We start from the raw sequence: 23,823 nt of genomic DNA on the forward strand, positions 1-23,823 counted from the left end.
AATCCCAAGTTTTCCTTGGTGCTAGGGGGAAAAATACTTTGCCCTCTGTCCATCATTTATTTCCTCATATTCTGAGTCAGAGTCACAAACACGTTTTCCCCACTGCCTTCTGTTCCCCACCCGAAGTCCCAGATCTCTGTTTTGCAATGTGCTTCTGAAACACGCGTCTGCTGGTGGCCATGTCTGGGCGAGAGCAGCTCAGCAGATGAGAATAAATCCTACCAACCGGAATGATCTCTAGCCATGCCAGTCAGTCACCCCTGTAGACCAGGGGTCAGCAAAGGATGGCCTGGGGGCCAAACCCAGACTGGTGCCTGTTTTCTGATAAGCACGGCTTCTCTGCAGATTGCCAATGGCCACCTTTGTGCCACAAGAGCACAGCTGAGTAGTAAGACGGGGACCGCCGAGCCTGCAAAGCTTACGGTATTTACTATCCATTGTCATAGAAAGTCTGTTGACCTTTGTTCCAGGAAACCAGAAAGGGGGAAGCTGGACATTTTTGTTATTAGCTGGAGCCATGTTTTCAGATGCTTACAACAAGGTCTGCAAGAGTACCCAAACCTTCCATCATCCATTTGTATTCTGATGACAGCCATATAGTGCCTATCTCTGAGACCCTCCAAATTTCCTAGACATGATCTCATTTGGCCTGCTGGCATCTTTCCTCTCCAGAGCTCCTTCATTTGTTCAGGGAGCTCCAACCAGGTCACTACTCCCTGAGGCCCTTCTGGGTTCTGCTGGCCTTGCCCACACTCTTCCCAGCCGCTCAGTGAACCTCAGGCCGCCCTTCCTTTGATCCCCATCACATAAAAGCTACTTTCGGGGTGCCTGGGTGGCTCCGTCAGTTGAGCATCTGACTCTTGGTTTCAGCTCAGGTCACGATCTCATGAATCGTTGAGTTCGAGCTCTACATCACTGACGGCTTCAGAGCCTGCTTGGGATTCTGTATCTCCCTCTCTCTTTCCCTGTCCCCCGCTCCCTCGCTCTCTCTCAAAAATAAACATTTTTTTTTTAAAAAAAGCTAATTTCTCAGTATCTTTTTTTCCAGCATCTTCTCTTCAAACTGTGACAGATTGACATGTTCTTGAAGAGGACGGCTGGAAGGAAGGTCACGACATCACTGGACCTCCCAGTCACAAACTTTCTCCTCTCTACACCCCCGCTGTCTCCATGCCCGCACTCGGCCTGTCCAGCCCCAATCCGAAACGGAAAGAAGTCTGCATCCCTGTACGTGCCCGTGGTGTGCTTCGAGTCGAATAATAAATCACTAGTAGTTAATTCTGTGCAGCAGGGCAGAGCAGCTCCATTCGTGTTTCGTGGTGTCAGCTGCCGGCTGAAGCCTCCCAGGGCAGCTGGCCTCCGTGTGCACTCACCCGCGGCGGGCAGCGCTCTGCATCAAGTCGCTTGGCAGTGAGAACAGGTAGAGCCTGGAAGCTGGAAAGGCGGTCCAGTGTTATGGTCCATGTCTAACGGCACAGTGAAGAATGATATGGGGAAGAGCTTCCGAGTGGGAGAGACTGGGCTTGACGCTGAACTTCTCGACTTCTTTCTGTATTTCAGCACAGTGAAGTCACCTCCCTGCCCCTCACCTTCTCATTTGCAAAAAGGGAGTAACAACGTCTCTCTCATTGGATTGCTGAAAGATTCGATGAAAAAAAAATGTATGTAAACCACTTAAGAGTGCTTGGTATATACTAGTCACTCAGTGGTACCTACTGTGACTTAAAAGAGCATGCTGCATTTAATGTGCACGTGCTGGTATGCTTTTCAGCAAAAATCATTACCAACTATGTGGGAATATGTACTCTCATGATCAAAAGTAGGATGGTTCCCGAATCCATACAGACAGGCTATATGCACATAAAATGTCCACACAGCTCCTGGAAGCAAAATTCCAGACGTGAAGACAAAAGTGCTTTCCTGGAGCATGAAGGGAGCCAATGAATAAGCCACAAGCAACATTCACGTTTCCCCTCATTTTAATTTGGCAGTTACAGAGAGGGAACATTATGCTTGTTCTTTACCCTCCAAAATTGTTTACTAAATGAACTGGTCAAAGAGGGGCGCCTGGGTGGCTCAGTCGGTTAAGCATCCGACTCTTGATCTCCGCTCAGGTCATGAGCTCATGGTTCATGGGATCGAGCTCCACATCTAACTCTGTGCTGAAAGCATGGAGCCTGCTTGGAATTCTCTCTCTCTTTCTCTCTCTCTCCCCCTCCCTCCCCGCCCTTCCCCTGCTCATTTATTCATTCTCTCTCTCTCAAAATAAATAAATAGACTTTTTAAAAAATGGAGAAAGGAAGACAAACTTCCAAAAGCTACATGGAAATCTAGGGTTGGCACAGAATGGCACAGATTATGGGAGCGAGTCTGTAGAAAGTTATAGCAAGAAAGACATCTGGTAAATGATGCATCAGCCAAGTGCTCGGTTGCCAGATAGAGTCTGTTAGCCAAGTTCCTAATTATGAAGGCGAAAGTAGATCCAGTTATATAGATTAGGGAAAGGAAAGAGAGGAACATGTAAATCTTGGTCAAGGAAAAATGAATTTCATGGAAATACATTCCCCTTAATGTTCCCAAGGACATGTATGTTTGCTAGTTCCAGCGCTTGAAGCATGAAATTCATAACGAGAAAGAGGTCTACGCTGATCACATTTTCTGAGGCTCTTGTGAGCTCTTCTTCCCACGAAGAGGTTTTACAAGTTGAAACGGAGAGGCGGAACTCTCGCCTACCCTAACACCAGACCTGTCTCTCGACAGATTCACCAGTCAAAGCACACGGGATAGAAAACAGAGCCAAGTCCGGTGCCAGCAGCCTGGGGGAGGCTCCGTAGCTGTTCCCCAGCCAGTTAGGTCCTGGCCTCCAGACTTGCATCCCCACTGGGATGACGACCAGAACCAGAAAGTGCCAGCTGCGCACAGCTACGTGCACTTCCCAGGCACTGACAAGCCCGTTAGCGAGAATATGTTTCAAGGTCAGATGATCCTACGATTTCTATACATCAACTGTTCAAATGACAATGATTAAATACCGACTCTGTGTCCTTATTGTGATGAGTAACGTGAAATACTTCAGGCCCATCAAAGATGAGGGGAGCCAAGAACCTCCAGCCTTACAGTGACTGATTCTTCACAGGATCCAAGTGGACCTGTGACAAATGTCTGACATTGCCAAGCCTGTTGACACATCACGAAAGCCCCGTGCTTGAAATAATTTTCCTCTTCACCGGTGGACATGATATTGTGTTCAAGACTGCAAACAGGCATCTGAGCTTTTCACTCACTGCTGTGGCCTTTGAGAGCTGCTAAAATAGCCAGCAGTTTTCGAAACACTCCGAGGCGGCAATGGGCTTTAGGAATTGTCTAGAAGCTTCTGACATGTGTTTGGCTGGTCTAGGGTGGTTCTCCTGGAAAGAGGCCACGCTGGAGCTCAGAAGCCAGCAGAGCACATGCCAGATTTTCAGTGCCCAGAAGTGATGGAATTTTAATATCCAGGAATGAGGGAGGAGGGGAGGCTGGCTCCCCGTGTGACGTCCACACTGCTCTTGCAACAGTGTGCGGACATCCCTCCTGCTGCGACATGGGTCCCGAAATGTCAACCTGCGCTCACCTTGCAGCCACGTGCACTTCCACTGTTGCGCACGAGAGCGATGCCCAAGCACACAGCTAACCTGCACCAGGACACCGCACCATCGTGGTGGGGTTCACGGGCTTAGAGTCAGACCTGGCTTTGGAGCCCGGCCCCGCCACGTACTAGCTGAGTTACCTCCCATTGCAAAGCCTCGGTTTCTCCATCATTAAAATGGGGATGACAGCCAAATTCTTACAAAGATTAAATATCCTCTTATCCAATAATTCACATAATACCTTTAGCATAATGCTCTGCATGTCGAAAATGCTCCGTGCTCTATTTTAGAAGTGCCCAAATTATTTTATCGCTAATGGTAAGTCTAGGAGACCCTGACTTAGTTCATTAGTTTTCTCTGAACGATTTGGGGCAGGATTTGTCTTTCTGGGGGTTGTTTAGTTAGGAGGTTCTTGATCGTTCTCCCATCAGAAGTGGAAGAAGACACTGCGCCCAGGAACGGACTGGGTTTGAGGTTAAACCCTGATGTGACTCAAGCAGCTAAAGACAGAAGTCCTTCAAGCTACCGGGGCTTTGGGGTAACCGATGACCTTCATCAATACTGGCCACGCATTTTACCATTTTGGCGTTCCTTAATATTTACTGGGACATAACTTAAATATTATAATTGTGCTGAATTCTACCAATGCATACTACGGATGCGGTCACTGTAAGTAATTTACCTTATTTTGACAACATGAAGATAAAAACAGCATTTTGTAATTTGCATTTTCTTAGTTACTAGTACACTAGGCTCTTTTTTCATACTCTTACTGAATCTTATTTCTTTTCTGAAAACCATTTCATCTTCTCTGCCCATGTCTCATGTAGGATGAATATTAACCGATCTGGAATAGCTCTGCTATTAAAGGCAAACTTCCCTTTGCCGCATACGTTTTCCCAGCCTTCTGCTTGCTTTCATTCTATTTCCACGGAAAACAAAAGTTTAACATTTTTATATAGCTAAAGTGATTGGCTTTTTCCTTTTGTAATTATTCCCATTGCTTTTAGGCTTAGAAGGTCTTTCCCTATTTCAGAACTCGTTCAATATGCGCCCATATTTCCTTACTTATTTTTGGGTGTGGTTCATTGGTTGGTCTTCGCTGCTTAATCCGTTTGGAATTCTTACTTGGGCAACAGTCATAAATATTAATAAAATGGTAGGGCCTTTCTAGAAAATGTGTTTTTAATATCTGTACAAGCCACAAATTAGTTAGTATTCCTTACCCCATTAATTCCACTTCTAAGAATCTAGATTACTTAAGAAAACGATTGGCACGTGGTCAAGGATTTCTACAAGAAGACAGTCAGTCATCCCAGGGCTGTTTCCAATGGCTTAAAAGTGGAAATAACTCAAAAATCTCTCACGGGTGGTGTGAGTGAGTAAATGTCTTCAGCTGCACCTTCCAACATGGTGACCACTAGTCACACGTGCCTACTTATATTTCAATTTATTAAAATTCAATAAGATAAAAAAATTCAGCTGCTCAAGTTGCATTAGTCACATTTCAAGTGGTAATAGCCACGTGTGGCTAGTGGCTACCACACCGGAGACAGCACAGGTACAGAACATTCCCATTCTCATAGAAGTTTCTATTGAGCAGTGCTGCCATTAAAGTCAGCTTTTTATGGAATAGCTAATAGTATCAGATGTATCCCTAATATGAGGGTAAGTAAAAATACCAAAATACAAAAAATTTGGTGGGAACACAGATTCGGAGCGGTTGCAGTAATTTTTTTTATTTAAGATTTTTAAGTTTATTTGAGAGAGAGCACAGCGGGGCAAGGGCCGAGAGGGGGAGAGAGGGAGAATCCCAAACTGTCAAGCGCAGAGCCCGATGTGGGGATCGAATTCATGACCCGTGAGATCATGACCTGAGCCAGAATCAAGAGTGGAACGCTTAACCGACTAAGCCACCCCGGAATTTTAATTACCAACATCTTCATCAAGTTGTATATTTTTCCCCCAGAGGAAACCCAAACCCCGGCCTCATGAAGGTCATTGTCTTAAAGAAAAAATAATTAAGAAAAATGAAGATTTATGGGTGCATAGGAAGTTGACGACATACACAGGGAAACCTAGTTCATGGCACCTACTCGGTAACTTAACTGTTAATTTTTCCCAGATCCAAATGGGACTTCCCAGACTGGGTCAAATACAAGATGTAATTAACACTATATTCTGTGGCCAACAGCGGTCCCCAAAGAAGCCATGATTATCCTTCTGTCAGCACCTGTATTCCAGCCAACAAAGTCACAAAAACAACAATGGCACTTAAGAACCTGGAGTACATAAAGAATATTCAGCAAATATGGAAAGGCTGTGAGGCCTATCAAACACCTCTCAAGAATCAGCCACTACCCGAAGAACATTTCACGTACGTGTGATTAATCACTTTGGGAAATACTGCCTGTAGAGAAAACCTACAGCGAATCTGTACCCAACTCTCCCACTGAAAACAACTAAAAAAAGCAAACTACAAAATGAAAAAAATTTTAAACCAAAACGGTATCGAAATAGCGAGAAAAAATGATCTGCGAAAAGATGAAAATTTCAAGAGGTGGGCTCAGCATTTGGGATCACTGTTATCTAAGGGATGTCTGTCAAGGCCAAAGAAGTATCTGAGAGGCTGAGCATCATGTTAGTTCCTTAGAGGGTCAGAAGTCAAAGTCCAGAGCCCACCAGGGATAGGTGCTCAGGAAAAACCTCCATATTTTGTACCAAACAGAAATAAATCAGTCTTGAGAGGACTGTGAGCCATCTGGGCCACCCAGGAAAACCCCAAGACCTGAAAACGGACTAAAACAATCCCAGATTTAATCCCCCAGCTACCTTACAGAAACACCCCAAATTTTCTCTAGCAGAAAAGATCATCATCTGAGGCTTTAAACTATTTCTACAAACAAATGTTTAATATGATGTTCGTCACGCAATCAAAAATGACCAGTCACACAAGAAGAGAAGAGAAACAGTAAGAACAGCTCCTCTGGGCCTCAAGTTTGGGATTATCAGATACGGACTTTAAAATAAGTATGTTTATGGTACTTGAAAAAATCAAAAATGTTATTACAAACTTTGCAAAATAACTGAACATTCTAAAAAGTAGCAGATTGGAAAAAGAACCAAATGGAAATTCTAGAACTAAAAAACGCAATAACTGAAATAACAGGATAGACGAGTTTAACAGCATACTGGACATAACTGAAAAGAGAATTTGTAAACTTGAATAGCTTTGGAATGAAGTATGGAAAGGCAAAAGTTGGAATAAATAGAAGAGATCGTGGGAAGCAGAATATGGAGTGATTTTCTAACACTGGAATCCTAGAAGGAAAAGGAAAAGTGACCCAAAGCAATTCCAGAAATAATGGCTGAGGATTGTTCCACGAATCCACAAATTCATGAAATCCTAGGAACCTCAGGCAGGAAAAATAAGAAGTCTACATCTGAAATCATTATACTCAAACTACAGAAAACTTAGAGGAAAATCTTAAAAGCAGTTGGCAATAGAAGATCACCTTTAGGGGAACAACAGTTAGTAAGACTCCTGACTTTTCAACAGCAACAATGAAAGCCAGGAGACAATGGGATCGATCTTCCAGGGACTGAAAGAAAATCACTACCAACCTACAATTCCATTCCTTTCCAAATATCCTTAAATACTGAGAGTGCAAGAAATAATTTTCAGACAAACAAAAACTAAGAGAATTCTTTACTGGCAGACCCACATTTAAGAAGATACCACAGAGTGTTCTTCAAGCAAAAGGAAAGTTAATCCCAGATGGAGGTCAAAGATGCAAAAGGAAGGAAAAGCAATCACATGGAGGGGGCAGCAGGTTGAATTCTGGACAAGAATGGGGCGTTGAAGAACTATCCAGAACTGATTTACAGGGTGAAGTTATCTTGCCCCTATACTAGTTGAAATTATATCTGGCAATCTTCTGAAAGAAAAAGAGTTCAACCTTATTTTTGCATGGAATCTCTTTTTTACTATTTTGGAGTGGAGAAAAATCAGATGCCATGAAGAAAAAAAATCAACAGATTTTACTACATGACTTTTTAAACGCAGATGGCCAAAGAAACAACTTACAAAGTCGTAACTGAGAGAAAATATTTACAACAGCTGATCAGCTAAGATCAGGTTCCACTGCATGTGGAGTGGGATCTAGAGGTGGAAAGATGTGAAGCAGAGGATTCTTTTGAGGTCTGAGGTACTATTTCCCTCATTAAACCACGTATTTTTAATTGCTAAAAACAGATCATGAATTAGGAAAGAAAAGCTAAGCGAACTAAGTGTTTGATGAATGTAGAGTTATTATTGGCTCTGGCAGCCAGCAGCTTTTTGTTTTCTGTTATGGGAGTTGAAACTAGATTATAAATGCAAGTTTCTGATATTTATGACACCAGAGCAACATGAGGAATAGCCTTTTCCAGTGGGTGAAAAAGAACAATTTAATACTTGTATTTTTAGTATGATTTATAAATTTATAAAATTTATAATATTTAATATTTCATGTACCTTAATGTCCCTCCTATCCCTAGAACTTTAACATTCATCCTCAACACTATAAGCATATCGCTCCTGGGGCACCTGGGTGGCTCAGTCAGTTAAGCATCCAACGCTTGATTTCAGCTCAGGTCATGATCTCGCCGTTTCATGGGTTTGAGCCCCACATCGGGCTCTGTGCTGACAGTGCGAAGCCTGCTTGGGATTCTCCCCCTCTCTCTGCCCTTCCCCACTTGCATGGTCTCTGTCTCTCTCAAAATAAATAAATAAACTTAAGAAAAAAATAGCATCACTCCTGAATTACTGAGACAGAAGTCCTTTGTTCTCAGGATAGGTCAAGGGGGCCGCCAAGGACTCTATTCTATTGCTCTTCAAAGGACATCACTACTGGACAGAACGACTCCGTCGACGATGGTGCTGTGAATTCCTGTCCCCCTCACATTATATACTCTGCCAGTTCCCTTTATTTCAAAGTATTTCTATAGCATATGTCTCTGCTCTCTTAAAACTGCCATCCTGAAACGATAATGTCAACAGCTTAACTGAAGCAGTTCAGGAATGTTCTCTGTAGGCAAGAAGAGCTGGATGGCAGGGCGGACATTTGGCATCCACTGCACTTTATTCACAGAGAACGTCATGGCTCCAGGCATAGGTGAGAAAGCACAAATCTGGCCGCTGGCGGCCACTTACCTGGCGGAGCTTGGTTCCCACCATGGAGGCACTGCTGTCCAGCACAAATACCACGTTCTTGGGTAAAGGAGGCAGGTCTTTGGGGGCAAAGTAGTGCACAAAATAGCCATTTAGAACCTGGTGGGGGGAAGAGAAGGTCGAGATGGTAGTACCCAGGACGGGCAGGCAGACGAGCTAAAACGGCCAGTCTCCATAACTTCTAAAAGTCAGAGCACGAAACAGCTTCCACACCCCCAGCAAAAGTATCTACTGACCCCTCCGGGAGACCCAACTGCCGATTTAATCTGCATACGGTTAATATCAGCCCTCAGAAACTTCCCGACTATGCTGACTAGCTCAATTTCTATTACCCACCCCCTTTATGACCCCTGGCCACTTGGAATTCCTGCTTCCTTCAGTATCTGGTTTTTACAAGTTGAGACGTCAAAGTTGTCTGCATTCTGGACACGTGCAAATACATTTTAATATTCCCGCCCTGTCTCTGGAGCAATAAAACCTAAAGGGAAATGAGCCATTGCACCAGGCTCTCAATTAAAATTGAAGACGAACTAAAATTCTAACTTCATCTAAAATACGGCAGGGAAAATTCTATTACAGATTTCATTTGCTCTCCAGATTACTGAAGCAGGAAATAGATACCCTCAGCCTCTAGGAAGGGAACACCCTAGTCCCCTCGGAGACCTATTCTAGGGTAAAACAAATTTCTAAGAACCAGAGAGTTCTCCCTCCCTTATCCCTCGTCCTGAGTCTAACGACAAGTATCAAGCAACTGACAGGAAATGGTAACAATGAACCCATTACCTGGATGTCCCCAATGCTCTGCTCCCTGTTGACATCATACCTAACGATGAAATCTCCCAAAATGCCATTCTGGGCAATCTTGGCTTGTTGTACCACGCTAGGCTTAAAAATGATTTTGGCAAAAGTGTCATTTTGGTTGATAACAGTGGAAGGAGGCAGCTCAGAATCACCTGCAAATAAGACACAAACATAATCAATAACTGAACCTACCAGTATTTTTCTGAAGAGAAGCTGGGCTGTTTTCGATAGACACAGAGGGTTAGAGTTTATTTTATTGCAGGTTTACTTTCCATATGAACTTCACAGACTTCATACTGATAATGTGTCACCGTGCAAGAGAGGTTAGATATGTCACCTCTATGCCTTCTTTTTCAACTTTTACGTGAACTGTGTAACATACGAAAGCAGGGAGAACAGTAAAATAAACCTCTGTGTACCCTTTATCCAACTTTAACAATTACCCACCTCGTACCAATTTTTTTTACCCGTTTTCACGAATCCCCTCACCATCTTTTGCTAGAATATTTTAAAACAAATCCCAGACATATTTCATCTGTAGCTACTTCGGTATGCATCTCTCATCACAAGTAACAAAACCAATGTTCAGTGCCGTATCATCCTGGAATACTCCGTCTCTATTGAAATTTTCCTGAGTCTCTAGAACGTGTCTTGGTAGGGCTGAGTTGTTTGAATCCAGATCAAAAACAGACCACACATCACACTGGGTTTATGCTTCTTAAATCTTTTTTAATCTACAAATATCCCCTCCCCCTGCATTTCTTCGAATGCTACGTAACAGTGTTGCGAAACACTAGTCATCCGTCTTACGGAATTTCTCGCGTTCTGCATTTCGCGATTATTTGCTTGTCTTGTCTTTTAACTTGCTCCTCGATTCCCCCAGTTTCCAGCCTTAGCTCGCATTCTAACATCTGGGGGAGCTAGAAAAAATACCAATATCCAGGCCAACAGCTCATTTAGTTGGTCTGGGACACGGCCTAGGCATCGAGACTTTAAAATTCCCCATGTGAGTCTGACGTGCAGTCAAGGTTGAGAACCCCAGCTCCATCCTCCGTGTTGTCCTGTGTTCCAGTAGGAAAGTTAGAGGCTTGGTGAGGCTCAGGTCAGGACCACTGACAAGAACGCTTCACAGGTGATGCTGAGTACTTACCGCTTTTTCAAATCACAAGTATACAGTATCTACTTGTCTACCTTCAGTCGTAGTAAGAAAGATGGCGGGCGCCCATATGGTCAATCGGACCCCCCACGATCAAGCTCCTCATCGATCTTTCAGTTCGTAGTTTTACCAGTCACTGACGAGGTTCGTCTGGGTCCACTATTTAATCAGAGTTGCAAAAGGGTGGGGGTCTAGTCCTGCCATGCCTTCCATGTGGGAATCTCCCCCCAAAAACACCTTTCTCACCCCAAGCTTTTAGCTGCCCTAACATACTGTGTGTCCGGAAAGTTTCTGGCTCTTTTTAAAGAGCCAATGTTTTCCCCAGCATAAATCTTTACATATAAATTAGAATTACAGGAAGATACATACATGGATTTTAAATGATTTATGAAAAATAACTGGGATGAAAGATTAAGTACAGCCCATGTTTTACCCCTGATCTTCATTTTCTCTTAGAACAGAGAATTATTTTGCAGACTACCCACCTTTCTAAATCCAAACACCACCATGTCTATGTACTTAGCAATGGAAATTCAAATTTTTTAGCTCTGCATGCACCGAGGGGAACATAAAAATAAAATGGAGAATAGAGGAACATCAGTATATGTGGAGACTTCATCCGGATACTGAATCAAAGCCAGGCTTACAACTGCTGCAAAGCATCTGATTGTTTTTTTTAAATCTATTCAAGTTGATACCATAGAGTGAGCTGACCAGCCATCTCCCATCACTAATTAACAAAATAAAAAAGGAAACAAGGCATAATTTGCCCATGGCAATTTGTATTTAAAAATAAACTTCCTTCTGCTAAGCGTTTATTAGACATTTAAGTCAAAGGAAGTTTAAACATTTCCTGCAACAGAACAGAACGTTATTTTTCAGGAACAGTTTAGGTGTAACTTGAACAGGAACCACTGGGAAGAACTGATTCTTGTATTATTTGCACCCATCAAGGGCAGGAGTTTCGGGTGTGACCGGAAAGGCAGCAAATAGGAGATTTCATTCTTACAGGAGGCAGTTGTAGGAAAGACACGCTTCCAACAGACCTGCTCAGCTGCAGAAGGAGCTGGAAACGCCAACCGCACATTTCCAGTTCACCAACACGGTCCAAGACACCTGAGCACCACTAAAGACGAGGAAGGAAACAAGGGCTGCAAATGGAAAGGTCCTTGACACGGAAGGAAAATGCACGCTCTTCAGAGTGGATCTCACATTGGTGATCACCGGTAAAGCACCAAGAGTGACAGGCCTGGTAACACAGCTGAGCACCTGGAATCCTGAATGAGTCAGAAGGACCTGCTTCTGATACCGGCTCTACCTCTCATGACCCATGAGACTTTGGGCAAGTCACTGAGCCTTGGTGATCTCATCCGCAAAATGGATTCATGGTCTACCAAACACACACTATTGAAAAGATTAAGTGATGGGATAGAGAGCAGTCCTCCCTTAGCCCCACCCTTATCCACATTCCAAGATCCCAGGGGATGCCTGAAACCCTGGATAGTACTGAACCCTGTATACACTATGCTTTTTTCCTGTACACACATACCTACGATCAAGTTTAATTTACAAAGTAGGCACAGTAAGTGACTAACAACAATATCAAATAATAAAATAGAACAATTACAGCAATAGCCTGTAATAAAAGCTACGTGAATGTGGGTCTCTCTCTCTCTCTCAAAGCATCTTCTGGGGCTGCACTCTTCTTCTTGGGATGATGTGGGATGATTAAGTGCCTCCATGATGAGATGAAGCGAGGTGAACGACACAGGCACGTGACCTAGCGCGAGGCCAGTACTGACCTTCTGACCACATGTCGGAAGGAGAAGCATCCGCTTTCAGGACCGTGGGTGACCATGGATAACCGCGACTGAGGGAAACGAAATCATGGAGAAGGGAGGGGGGGCTACTGTACTTAGACCCTTCTGACTCATGGTAAGCAGTCATGCTCGCTAATGTTATTGTAAGCCTTAAAAATACATAAAACAGAATAAGGGAACTAAATGCAAGACAATACAACAGATTGAACTTGGGATACTGCGTGCAACAAAAAGGAGAGAGCCGCTGTGATTTACAACATCTCACAGTCATTCTGAGTGGGAACAGAAGACACACAAAGAGGATACTCTCCACGCTTCCATCTACGTAAAACTCAAGACCAGCACAGTGCGTCCGCAGCAACTGATGCGGGACAGTGGTTAAGAATGGTCGATACCCCTGGGGGACAAGCACCTACGGGGAAAGAGTGCAGGAAATCCTTTGCGGCGGTGAAAATACTCTATGTCTTGGCCCGGAAGTAGTTGTAGTACGGGTGTACACACATGTGAAGATTCACCCCTGAGATTTATACGCTTTGCTCTACGTGTAACCCCAATTTAAAAAAACCCAAACCCTCTGGGAGTTGGGTAGCAGAACAGATTGAACAAGCATTCCCTAGCATGGAGCGGAACGGCATCATTGGCCAAATGGACCCTATCTGTTCTTCTCCTTAGGATAAGTCTGTTAGTGTAGGCATTTATATGGGGATTAGGTGTATTCAGAGTAATTCCAGCTGGCAGAATTAGGACCGGGGTAGGGTTGCTGGGAAGCAGGCTCTGTGCAGTATGAAGAAGCTCTAGGAAAGATGCCCCGCGGGCAGAGGAGGCAGCTTTCACAGCCCATCTCACTGGAAAGGTTCCAGCAAACCCTGCATGCATCAAGCACCCGCAGGGACCGGGCAGCGCAGTGCTCATGACACGGCCTGGGGCAGCAGCATCACCGGTGAACTTGCCAGAAACACAAACTCTTGGGCCCATCTGGAGACTCTCAATCAGAAACTCTGGAGGTGGGACCCAGAAAGCTGTATTTTCAGAAGCCTGGCAGGTGACTCTGTTCCTGCACAGAGACAATGGTCACGTGCCTTTTGGTGTATGTAATTGGGCGGCGTTAGATTATCTCCAACATTCAAATTCTACATTAGAATTGACCCTCTTTATCCTACCAGCATGTACCTACTTTTCCTCACTTCAAATCTCTCTCACTCAAATGCTCCTTACAATGCTCTGAATTAATACCATTCATGGTTGAACGAAAGCACTGAGGATTCAAAAGTATAATTTCTCCCTTCATAATTCATTTGACTAGGCTCTTTGATAGAAGCCATGAGAAAGATAGTGTATTATTATTTTGGTTTCTTAATGACCTCCGATGTTTGTCAGTTCGTGATGAAAATTCATGAGATTCCTCTAAATGGGCTTATTTTATATGCCCCAAGAGTGGGTTGATTCCCACTTTGGTCACTCACCACGAAACCTAACTCCTGAGGCTGATTTCCACCCATTGAGGATCAGACAGTCCATGTGACCCAACGAATTTTCCACTAACTATCAAAATTTAAAAAAAAAAGAAAAGTTTGCTGGGAAAAATTCCAGAGCAACAACTCTAGGAAATAAAGTCGTCTTTTTTATTAGAGAAGGGAAAAGCCTTTTAATCAATGAGGTTAATATAGGCTGCCCCACAGTGACTGACCAACATCCCAAACCAGAGCACTGCTGAGATTTTCCTTATGTGCACTGTGGCCCGTACTGCTGACGGCCACAAAACAGCTCCCGAGCACAATGAGCTTTATAAGCAGGGCCCTGGGCGGTCACGGCATGTGCTCTAAAGATAATGAAGAATACAAGGGAAGAGGCTGGGAGCAGACCAAAAGAGTGAGACTCTGACCTACTTTTCTAATGAGAACCCACATGTCTTTTCCTCCTCTTGGTTTTCTCTCCTTCGTGCCCACTTGGTTGGGGGGAGAGAATGCAGCGCGATGACCGCTCTGATTTGGACGAAGCCGGGTCTCCTAATGGGATCTTCCTGTTTCAATGCAAGCATCAGAGCTCGTGAGCGAGACGGCCTTCTGTGGCCCACCGGGGCCTCTAGTACCTCCCCGGGAAGGTTCACCAACCACTCCTTCTCCACCCACTCTTCCGCCACCCGCAGGTCACCGGTGTCCCCGGGACGTGCTCTTTTTTCCAGACCCCGGTATTTTCGAACAAGATACATGTTCTTTTAGAAGCCACATACTACTGAGGAAAGTGGACTCTAGGGTCTGACAGACTCCCCGCGACTGACTTAAAGCTCTGAGCCTCAGCTCTACCTCCGTTTGACGTGAGTAAATCCACGTCATAGCATCGTTGTCGGAATTAAGTGAGATCACATATATAAGGTACCAAGCACGGTGCCTGGCACATAGTAGGTACTCAATACGTATCAGCCTCCAGCCTCTGCCCCTTTCTGAAGTAGCTTCTTATACTCTCTGTCTGGGATGAAAGGCAACTCATGAGGAAATAGAAATACTCTTTTTAACACACAGTTTACGTTTTTGCGGTGACAGGCTTCTCCACACAACTGAGAGCTTAGTAAAAACGAAATAATCATTATTTGGAGCAGAAAAGAGAAATCATAATGAACATTCATAATAGGGAGTTCAAGAATGTTTGGAGACAGAACAATCTTTATAAAGCATAAGGGAGCCGGTAGTTTCCCAAGAGCCCCCTGAAATTATACACAGAGTTTGGCATGAAAGGATACATGGATGGATTTTTTGTGGACACAGTGCCCAAAGCCTTCTTTCACGAGACTCTCCAAGGAGTCTACGTAAGGTTAAGAATCATACACGCAAGTGCTATTAAGTAGTCCTCCTGCTGAATCTATCTTGTAAGGACAAAGCACTTCATACATTTTAGAGAATGAAACGGATGTTCTCCGTTTTGTCCTGGAGCATGGATGTTATTCATAAATAAACATTCTCCTCCCAGACAACCACATGGGGAAAAACGGAAGTCAGCTGCTATGTAAAATGTCTAAAGGTGAAAAGATTTAGGAGCAAAGAACCACAGTCAAGGACATCAGCTGAAAGCCATGCCCGTTTGGGTCAGCAGGCAGAGGGGTTTCCTGCCTCTTTCCTGTGGCCCGCGGGCTTGCTACTGAGAAACACGGCAGACACCTGGTGCTTTACAAAAGGATTTCCAAACAAACACCGCCTGCTCATTTCCCCCCGGGGAAAGGGCTAAACTATCTACATTTGTTTATGTAACCTGCTCACCTGGACCCCAGTGGGGAGATTTCTTCAACAGAGGGCAGTCCAAAATATTGTGACTAATTGGGCAACCACCCTTGGACGGTAGCAATACAGACGAAATTCAAGCAAGCTGGCGGAGCATCCGGAGAGAAGGTGATGAGGTTGTAAGGCACAGCACGCTGGCCAGAGTTCATAATGCTGCACCACGTGGCTGAGGACAGTCAATCTTAAAAGAGTTCTCACCACAAGAAACAACAACTCCGTAAGTGGGTGGTGATGGACGCCAACTAGAGTTATTGCCGTGATCACTTTGCAACATGTACAGATATAGAATCATCATGCTGTACGCCTGAAACTAATATAATGTTGTGTGTGAATTACACCTCAATTAAAAATACATATTGGCGAGGTCTCGGGGGGGAAAAGCGGTAAAGTTGCGTTGATCAAGATGCGTAGGAATTTGGTTCAATGCCTTCATAAGTCCCCTATTATCATTTTCTTACGGGAAGGGAGTTTTGTCCCCTATCCTGGTAATAGGTATTTTATACCTTTTTGGAAAACAGCATCATATAGACATGACAGCAACATGCGACATAAAATACTAATGCAAATTTATAGTTGGAAGAGTTCAAATTCAACTCCATCGCTTGACATTTGAGTGGCACTTGCCCAAATTTCTTAGAAAATTTGCCTTCTTCACTACTTCCCCGACGCTCTTTCTTCCTAAAATAGTACATTCCTGAGCCTCAGTCTTCCCCATGTGACTGACTTCCTCAGAGAAACGACGTGGGAAACAAGTCAACTACCTCACACATTCTACACGCAGTTAGCCCACAAAGCATGTGTTATCTCTTCCTGGTATCGTTTTGCGTCCATGGAAGGCCTCAAATACCAGCCACTCTAAGTATAGATGGAAAGCCTACCAAAAGCGGTGCCACAGCAACAAAGATCCAGAGATTTCTGTTAAATCCCTCTACACTGTTCTCTTGCACACAGGAGGAACACGGCCCAATCACTGGGAAAGCCTTCATGGCATCTCCTAGATTCAACCTGACAAAAGGGTTGTTATTATTCAAAATTGACAACTCTATATACCATTAGGGTGACTCCTACCCAAAACAAACAAACAAACAAACAAACAAACAAACAAACAGAAAATAACAAGTGCTGGTGAGGATGTGGAAAAATCGGAACACTTGTGCACCATGACTGGGACTGCAAAATGGCATAGCCCTATGGAAGACAGCATGGAGGTGCCTCAAAAAATTAAAACTAGAAATACAATACGGTCCAGTAATTCCACTTTGGGGGTATCTACCCAATAAAAATGAAAGCAGGATCTTGAAGATCCTCTACGCTATGTTTATAGCAGCACTATTCACATTAACGAAGAGTGGAATCAACCCAGTGACCTCCAACAAAACGTGGTCTATATACACAATGGAATTTTTTTCAGACATGGAAAGGAAGGAAATCCCATTTTTGCCACAATACGGATGAACCTGGAGGACATCAGTAAGTGAAATAAGCCAGGCACAAAAAGACAAATACGGACTGTGTGATGCCACTACATGAGGTATCTAAGATTGGCCAAACTCCCAGAGACGGAAAGGAGAATGGTAGTTTCCAGGGATTTGGGGCACACCAGGGCAGGGGGTGGGCAATGGGGAGATGCTGTTGAATGGATACAGAGTTTCAGTTCGGGAAGCTAAAAACGTTCTGGAGATTGGCTGCACAGCAATGTCAGTAAATTCAACACCGCTCAACTGTTCGCCTGGAAATGGTGAAGATGGTGAATTTAACGTGCGCTTGTTACCACAATTGAAACTTTCTTAAGTTTTAAAAATTACCAGCTGTAAGTTCGGCAAGGGCTGTGACAAGATCTTAGACGTTTCTAGGTTCCGGGCATCTGGCACAGCTGCCAGGAACACGGTCAGAACTCAGGACAGACTTGTGGAACATTTAACACGGAGACGACTCAACATATCGGCACGTGGTTGCGCAGACGAAAAGGGGAGACTTTCAAGAAATCCATTGTGGGAGCATTCCGGTGGGTGGAGCAGGTGCTCTCAGTAACCCAGGTCCCACACCACAGGCACATCTCTGGCTTCAGCCACAGCTAGAGTGGACAGTGCCTACGCCTGGACCACATTCCACCTCACACACCGGAGAAGAAGGAAGAAGGAAGAAGGAAGAAGGAAGAAGGAAGAAGGAAGAAGAAGGAAGGAAGAAGAAGGAAGGAAGAAGAAGGAAGAAGGGAGAAGGAAGAAGGAAGAAGAAGGAAGAAGGAAGAAGAAGGAAGAAGGAAGAAGGAAGAAGGAAGAAGGAAGAAGGAGGAGGAGGAGGAAGGAGGAGGAAGGAGGAAGGAGGAAGGAGGAAGGAGGAAGAAGGAAGAAGGAAGAAGGAAGAGAGAGAGAGTGAGGCGTCCCCGAGAAGAGCAGACTGGTCACCAATGTCAAGTGAAAGAGAGAAGGCCACCTCTTAGGTCTCTCTGAGCCATCCTGCTCACAGCTGGCCAGTGTCAGAACAAACAAGAGAACACGGTTCTCATATCAGCATTAAATACAAAACAAAAGAAAAGAAAACAAAACCAAACAAAACCAACTATGGAGCCAAATGATTCATACCTGAATCATTGCTACGCTGAACAATGCTGGAAACCCTCACATAACAACCAGATTATTATTTCCTGGCAAGTGTACACAGCCCAAACAGGGCCATTCCCTTCCAGCTGTAGAAGAGACTAGATCCCGGGGAAGAACACGGAGAGCAGGGCAGCTGGAACCAGGGGTGAACCATCAGTCACGACGCAGTGACTGGGTTAGCAAATAAAAACACGGGATTCCCAGTTAAATCTGAATCGCAGATAAACAAAAGGTATTTTAGTGTAAGTATGTCCCCGAGATGGCACGGGACATACTTATCTACCTGAAACTCAAATTTAACTGAGCATCCTAGCTTTTCTCTGGGAACCCAGGAAGAGGAGAACAGCCGTGTATTTGCAACCAGTCTTCTGGAACCAAATTCTTTCCCCTAATCCCCACCCATGCACAGAAAGTAAGAGCTGCGCCTAAATTCTGGCAAAATTACCCAACTTAAACCAAGAAGGTGTTGAAAACCTAGCGGCACGTTCACTGCCAACAGTTATTTGTTCCTGAGTTCACTGAGCAGATACTTCCTGAGCACCTGCTCCACGGCAGGCACCACGCTGGGTGCCTAGAATACAATCCTAAGAGAGCCTGCGCAGCAGAAGACAGAGTCCTGAGGTTAACAGACCAAACAGAGAAAAAGATAAATGGGATTTTTTGACAGATTCAATCAACCCCTTATTGGGTGTTTACTGATCTACAAGACCCTGTGCGAGTCTCCGGTCGGAGGTCACTCGATCTTGCAGGACGTAACCTCAAAGCCTGCTGTGGGCCAACCTCCCGCCCACACCCACACAAGAGGTGATGAGGCTCGTTTCAAGTGGTTCTCTTCTTTCTAACTAAGTCTCCCCGGTTCTTAGGCTTATTTGAGGGTCAAAACTTTATCGGATGCTTCTCTCGTGGGAGGACGGGATTAAGAAGCAGGCTGCCCAGAAGCGGAGTTCCACTGAGCCCTACCATCTGTCTTCCGGGACACAGAAAGGGTGCACAGCCAAACGCTGGAGGGCACACCAGACCCTGATGCCCAGGACACTGGGGCGAGGTAGGATTCTAACAGGTAAAGTCAACCAAACATAGAATGAACCTTTCTGAAGTGCACGATTCACTGGCGTTTGGTACATTTACAATGTACTACCCAGTTCCAAAACGCTTTCATCATCCCCAAAGAAGCTCTGTAACCACTAAAGCAGTCACTCTCCCTCTGTCCCTTCCTCCCCAGACCCTGGCAATCATCAACACGCCTTCTGTCTCTCTGGATTTATCTATTCTGGATGTTTCATATAAGTGGAATCATATGGCACATGACCTTTTGAGTCTGGCTTCTTTCACTTGGCATAATGTTGTCAAGGTTCATCCATGTTGTATTTTATCCCTTACGTGGCTGAACAATATCCCATTGTATGGCCATAACCGGATGCCGACCATCCATTCATCTACTGATGGACATTTGGATTGTTCACACCTTTTTGCTACTGTGAATAGCCGTGCTATTCACATACAAGTATGTGAATACTAGTTCTCAATTCTTTCGTATATACATCTCGAGAAACTGCTAGATCTTAAGGTAATCCTCTGTTTAACTTTCTGACGAGCAATCGAATAGCTTTCCACAATGGTTACACCATTTACATTCCCACCTGCAATGCACAAGGATCTCCACATCTCTGCCAAAAGTTGTTGTTTTCCATTTTTGTTTCTTTGTATTATTACAGCCATCCTAATGGGAGTGAAGTGCTATTTCATTGTGGTTTTGATTTGCATTTCACTAACGACTAATGGTCGTGAATGTCTTTTCATGTGCTTCTTGGCCATCTACATGTCTGCTTTGGAGAAATGTCTATTCAAAACATTTGCCCGTATCTAAATTGGGTTGTTTATCTCCTTTTGATTGAGTGGTAAGAATTCTTTACATATTCTGGACACTGGATGCTTAGACATATGATTTGCAAATATTTTCCCCCATTCCGTAGGTTGTCTTTTCAGAACGTACTTTCACAGCACAACCCTGGTACTCTAGCTTTCTTCTGTGCTCTTGAGTATGGAGCCCCAACGATGATGAACCAGATACTGGAAGAAAATGAAGATAGTTATGTTGGTCTCTTAGCTCCTGAAACTAAAATTTCCTTTTAATGTCAGATTAGGATGACATCACATGAGTCCGTCAGTTTTGGCAAAGATGAGGAGTTGGGATTACTTAGGAACTCCAGCTGGGAGGCTTGGAAACAGAGTCAGCAGCCCATGATCCCAGTTTTAGGGAACAAAGAGGTAGGAATTAAGCCAAATAACACTTGAAAACAAGCTTTCACCCCTGGTGACTCTAATTTAACTGGCATGGCTTAATAGATCTACAAAAGCTCCTGGTTGATCCTAACGTGCAGCACAACCTGATGTTCGGGACCCACTGGGCCAGGAAAGGAGCTGTGGGAGACAGGAAGGCTGAAGGTGGACACGCTTCGAAAGGTAGGAGCCTCTGCTCTCATTGTGGTGTGGGGAAGAGTGGGGAAGAGCAGGAGAGGTCTAGGAAGCCACAGTAGGAATCAAGGAAAGGAGAGAAGCTCTTTTGACTCCCCCCCCGCCCCTGCCCGCCAATGCACTGAATGATCACGTTTGTCTTTTCCAAGAGAAGATGGGCTACCCAGTTTAATAAGCTCAAGACTATCCTAGAAAGACTGCACCAACCCATTGGCTTGTTGGTACTTTTCCATTTCCAGCTATGTTGATGAGCAGAAGAAACTGCTTATGGAAAGAGGTTATTTTCCACCAACTGTGTGAGTAATCCTATGTTGGCCTGTATCCAACAGTAAAAACATGTTAGTGGAAACGAGGGACGATGCACATTTTAGTAAGGGTCAAAAGTCAGAGTGTGCTGAGGGTCCCGTGAAAGTACAAGAACAATCTTACTTATTTTCAAAGGTGTTTCTGTAGGTCAAGATCTTGACCAAGTGAATGTCCCTAAAGTCTGCTAGTAAGTTCAAAGTAAGGGTTCCTAACATTTCCAGAGCATCAAAATCACCTGGGCTGCTTCTGAAAGTACAGCTGTCTGAAGACACACAGCACGTAGATTAGCGGCTGCCTGGGGCTGGGGCGGAAACAGGGAGTGACTGCAGATACATGGATCTTTCTGGGCGAAAGAAGTGTTCTAAAATTGGATGGTGGTGATGGTTGCACAACCCTGCAAAAACTAAAAATCTGCGAGTCGTACATTTACAATGACCAAATTGTATGCTATATAAACTAAAACCTCAATGAGACTGCTTGTTAAAAAAGTAAACAAGATAAAGGGGAAACCATGGAAGTCACAGAACCTGACCCGTTCCGTGGTAGAAACATATGCAGCCTCATTCTTTAGCTTTACAACTAAACGAACACGTTAAAAGCACTCCTATGTTGTTTGGCTTCTCGTATAAATTTGTAAAGCTATCACACCCAGAAATCCAGCCACCTAGGGCTCACCCTGGTAAATTCTGATTCAGGTGCTTAAGGCAGGGCTCAGTCATCTCTATGTTTTTTGGGTTTTTTTTAACCTCTCCAGGTGATTAAAGGGTAGAGCCAGGTTTGAGGGTCATTGATGTAAAGCAAAAGGGAATAAAACAGGCAAGCTGCCCTATTTCTCACTTTGTTTATCTCATTCTGTTTTACTCCCCACTATCAGGGATCTTATCATAAATAAAAATTTTCTGCAAAAAAAAAAAAAATTGGAATCATGGAAAGGGCAGTAATTTAGGTGTCATGGGACAATAGGAAGTTTGGGTTTAACACAGAAAGTGAAATAACCAGCCTCGAACAAGCCACATACACAGAATATCCATCTTGGCGTGTGCCTTCGGAACATCACACATCCCATCATGCTCCAGGAGAAGTCTCAGTTTCAAAGACTCTTTCCCACTGAGCTCATAAACCATCAAAATATTTTAGGGGAGGAGAAACTGCGGGTGGGAGGCATAAGAGAGGAAGTCTTGTCTTTCACTGTAAACCAATTTATAATCTTTTAGACTTTGAACCACATACAGGAGTTCACTCTACTTTAATAATCCAGTGAGTATGATGCCTTGGCTTCCAAATTACATCTCACAAGATTCGTTTTTACACTGAGAAGGAACACTAGCTATGGGCCCAATCCTGACATACCTGATATATGAGACAATGAAACCGAGGCCAAGATAGGTTGTACTGCTTTGAGCCTTTCTTTTTCTTCTTACATAACTAGGGAGCCATCTGGAATTTGAGCTCAGACCCTCAGTATTTTGCCATTTCTATTTACTAAGGAGGCAGTACAGTTCAGAGGGCAAGGGCATGAAGTTGGGAGTCAGCTCTATGCCTAGAGATTCTGTTTCTAACAGTAATTAAATATGAGTCCTTGTTCGTATTATAAACTCTGTAAGCCTTTTTTAGAAATAAAATGGGATAAAAAATACAACACAAGAGGGTTGTTGTGAAGGTTGAATGAGATAGCGCACGCAAGTGCTGAGTCTAGGATCAAGCACGCAGTCATCCCAATCCAGAAGTGTATCCCCAAGGATGCAAACGGGTCCAGTGGTCACAGATTTGCTTTGAGAAATTCCAGAAGTCTGATCTCTTCACGGCAGCCAGATCTATCAGAGGAATGTACTGGCTCGGGTCCACATTCACACAGTTACAGCTCATGTTCTGGGGCAAGCCCAATTCTAGTTTGATCTCTACCCTGGATTTCTTTGGGTAACACGCAATAAGGTCCAGACAAATATCACAACATCCTGTGCATTTCCATGTCGGGGCCGCCATTTTGCAGGGACAGTAACAGCTGAGCTCGGAAGGATGGGAACGAGGAGCCAAAAGGGAACTGGTCCACTGCACCTGGCTTGGATACGTGCTTGTGAAATCTCCATGCTTTGGAAGGCAAAATATCCGCTTTGGTACAAAAAGCTAGGAAAACAACTTTCTTAAAAATAAACAGGTCCCAAGAGATCAATGGTCTGGAAAAACTCCTCTGAGGTTCTCACAGGCCCAGAATATAAACAGTAAGCAACTTTCTTGACTAACAATCCTAATCCATATGGCCTCCACAGATAACACATGCATGCCACAATTCACACACTAAAGAGTCACAGCGGTTCTGGAAATTCGGCAAAGTGCACACATTTCATTACCGCAGCAGGACTACCCCAGCATCTCCAACGAGCCCCTCCACATCGTGGCTCCGCCCTCTCTGAGACCCCAGCAACTCCTAAAGAATTTTCCTTCTCCTGAAAACATACCTCCTTCACACAGCAGTACACAGGAGAATTTCCCTATAAGTTATGATTAGGAAAAAATGAAATTTTAAAACATTCTTTACTAGCTTCAGTATATATTCG

The 23,823-nt window shown here is 44.2% G+C and overlaps 1 protein-coding gene across 1 annotated transcript in view; it reads right to left on the bottom strand.

Annotated features, from left to right (window-relative positions):
• Window positions 1-23,823, bottom strand: part of ITIH5 (inter-alpha-trypsin inhibitor heavy chain 5) — a 79,142-nt gene that overhangs the window by 24,018 nt on the left and 31,301 nt on the right. Inside the window, exons 6-7 of the mRNA XM_027073373.2 lie at window positions 9,622-9,791; window positions 8,821-8,937 (exon numbers count right to left, since the gene is read on the bottom strand). Coding sequence (XP_026929174.1) covers window positions 8,821-8,937; window positions 9,622-9,791 — 287 coding nt within the window. The remainder of the gene's footprint in view (window positions 1-8,820; window positions 8,938-9,621; window positions 9,792-23,823) is intronic.

The sequence above is a fragment of the Acinonyx jubatus genome, chromosome B4 (genome assembly GCF_027475565.1).
Source record: "Acinonyx jubatus isolate Ajub_Pintada_27869175 chromosome B4, VMU_Ajub_asm_v1.0, whole genome shotgun sequence".
In the NCBI taxonomy this organism is placed as follows: domain Eukaryota; kingdom Metazoa; phylum Chordata; class Mammalia; order Carnivora; family Felidae; genus Acinonyx; species Acinonyx jubatus.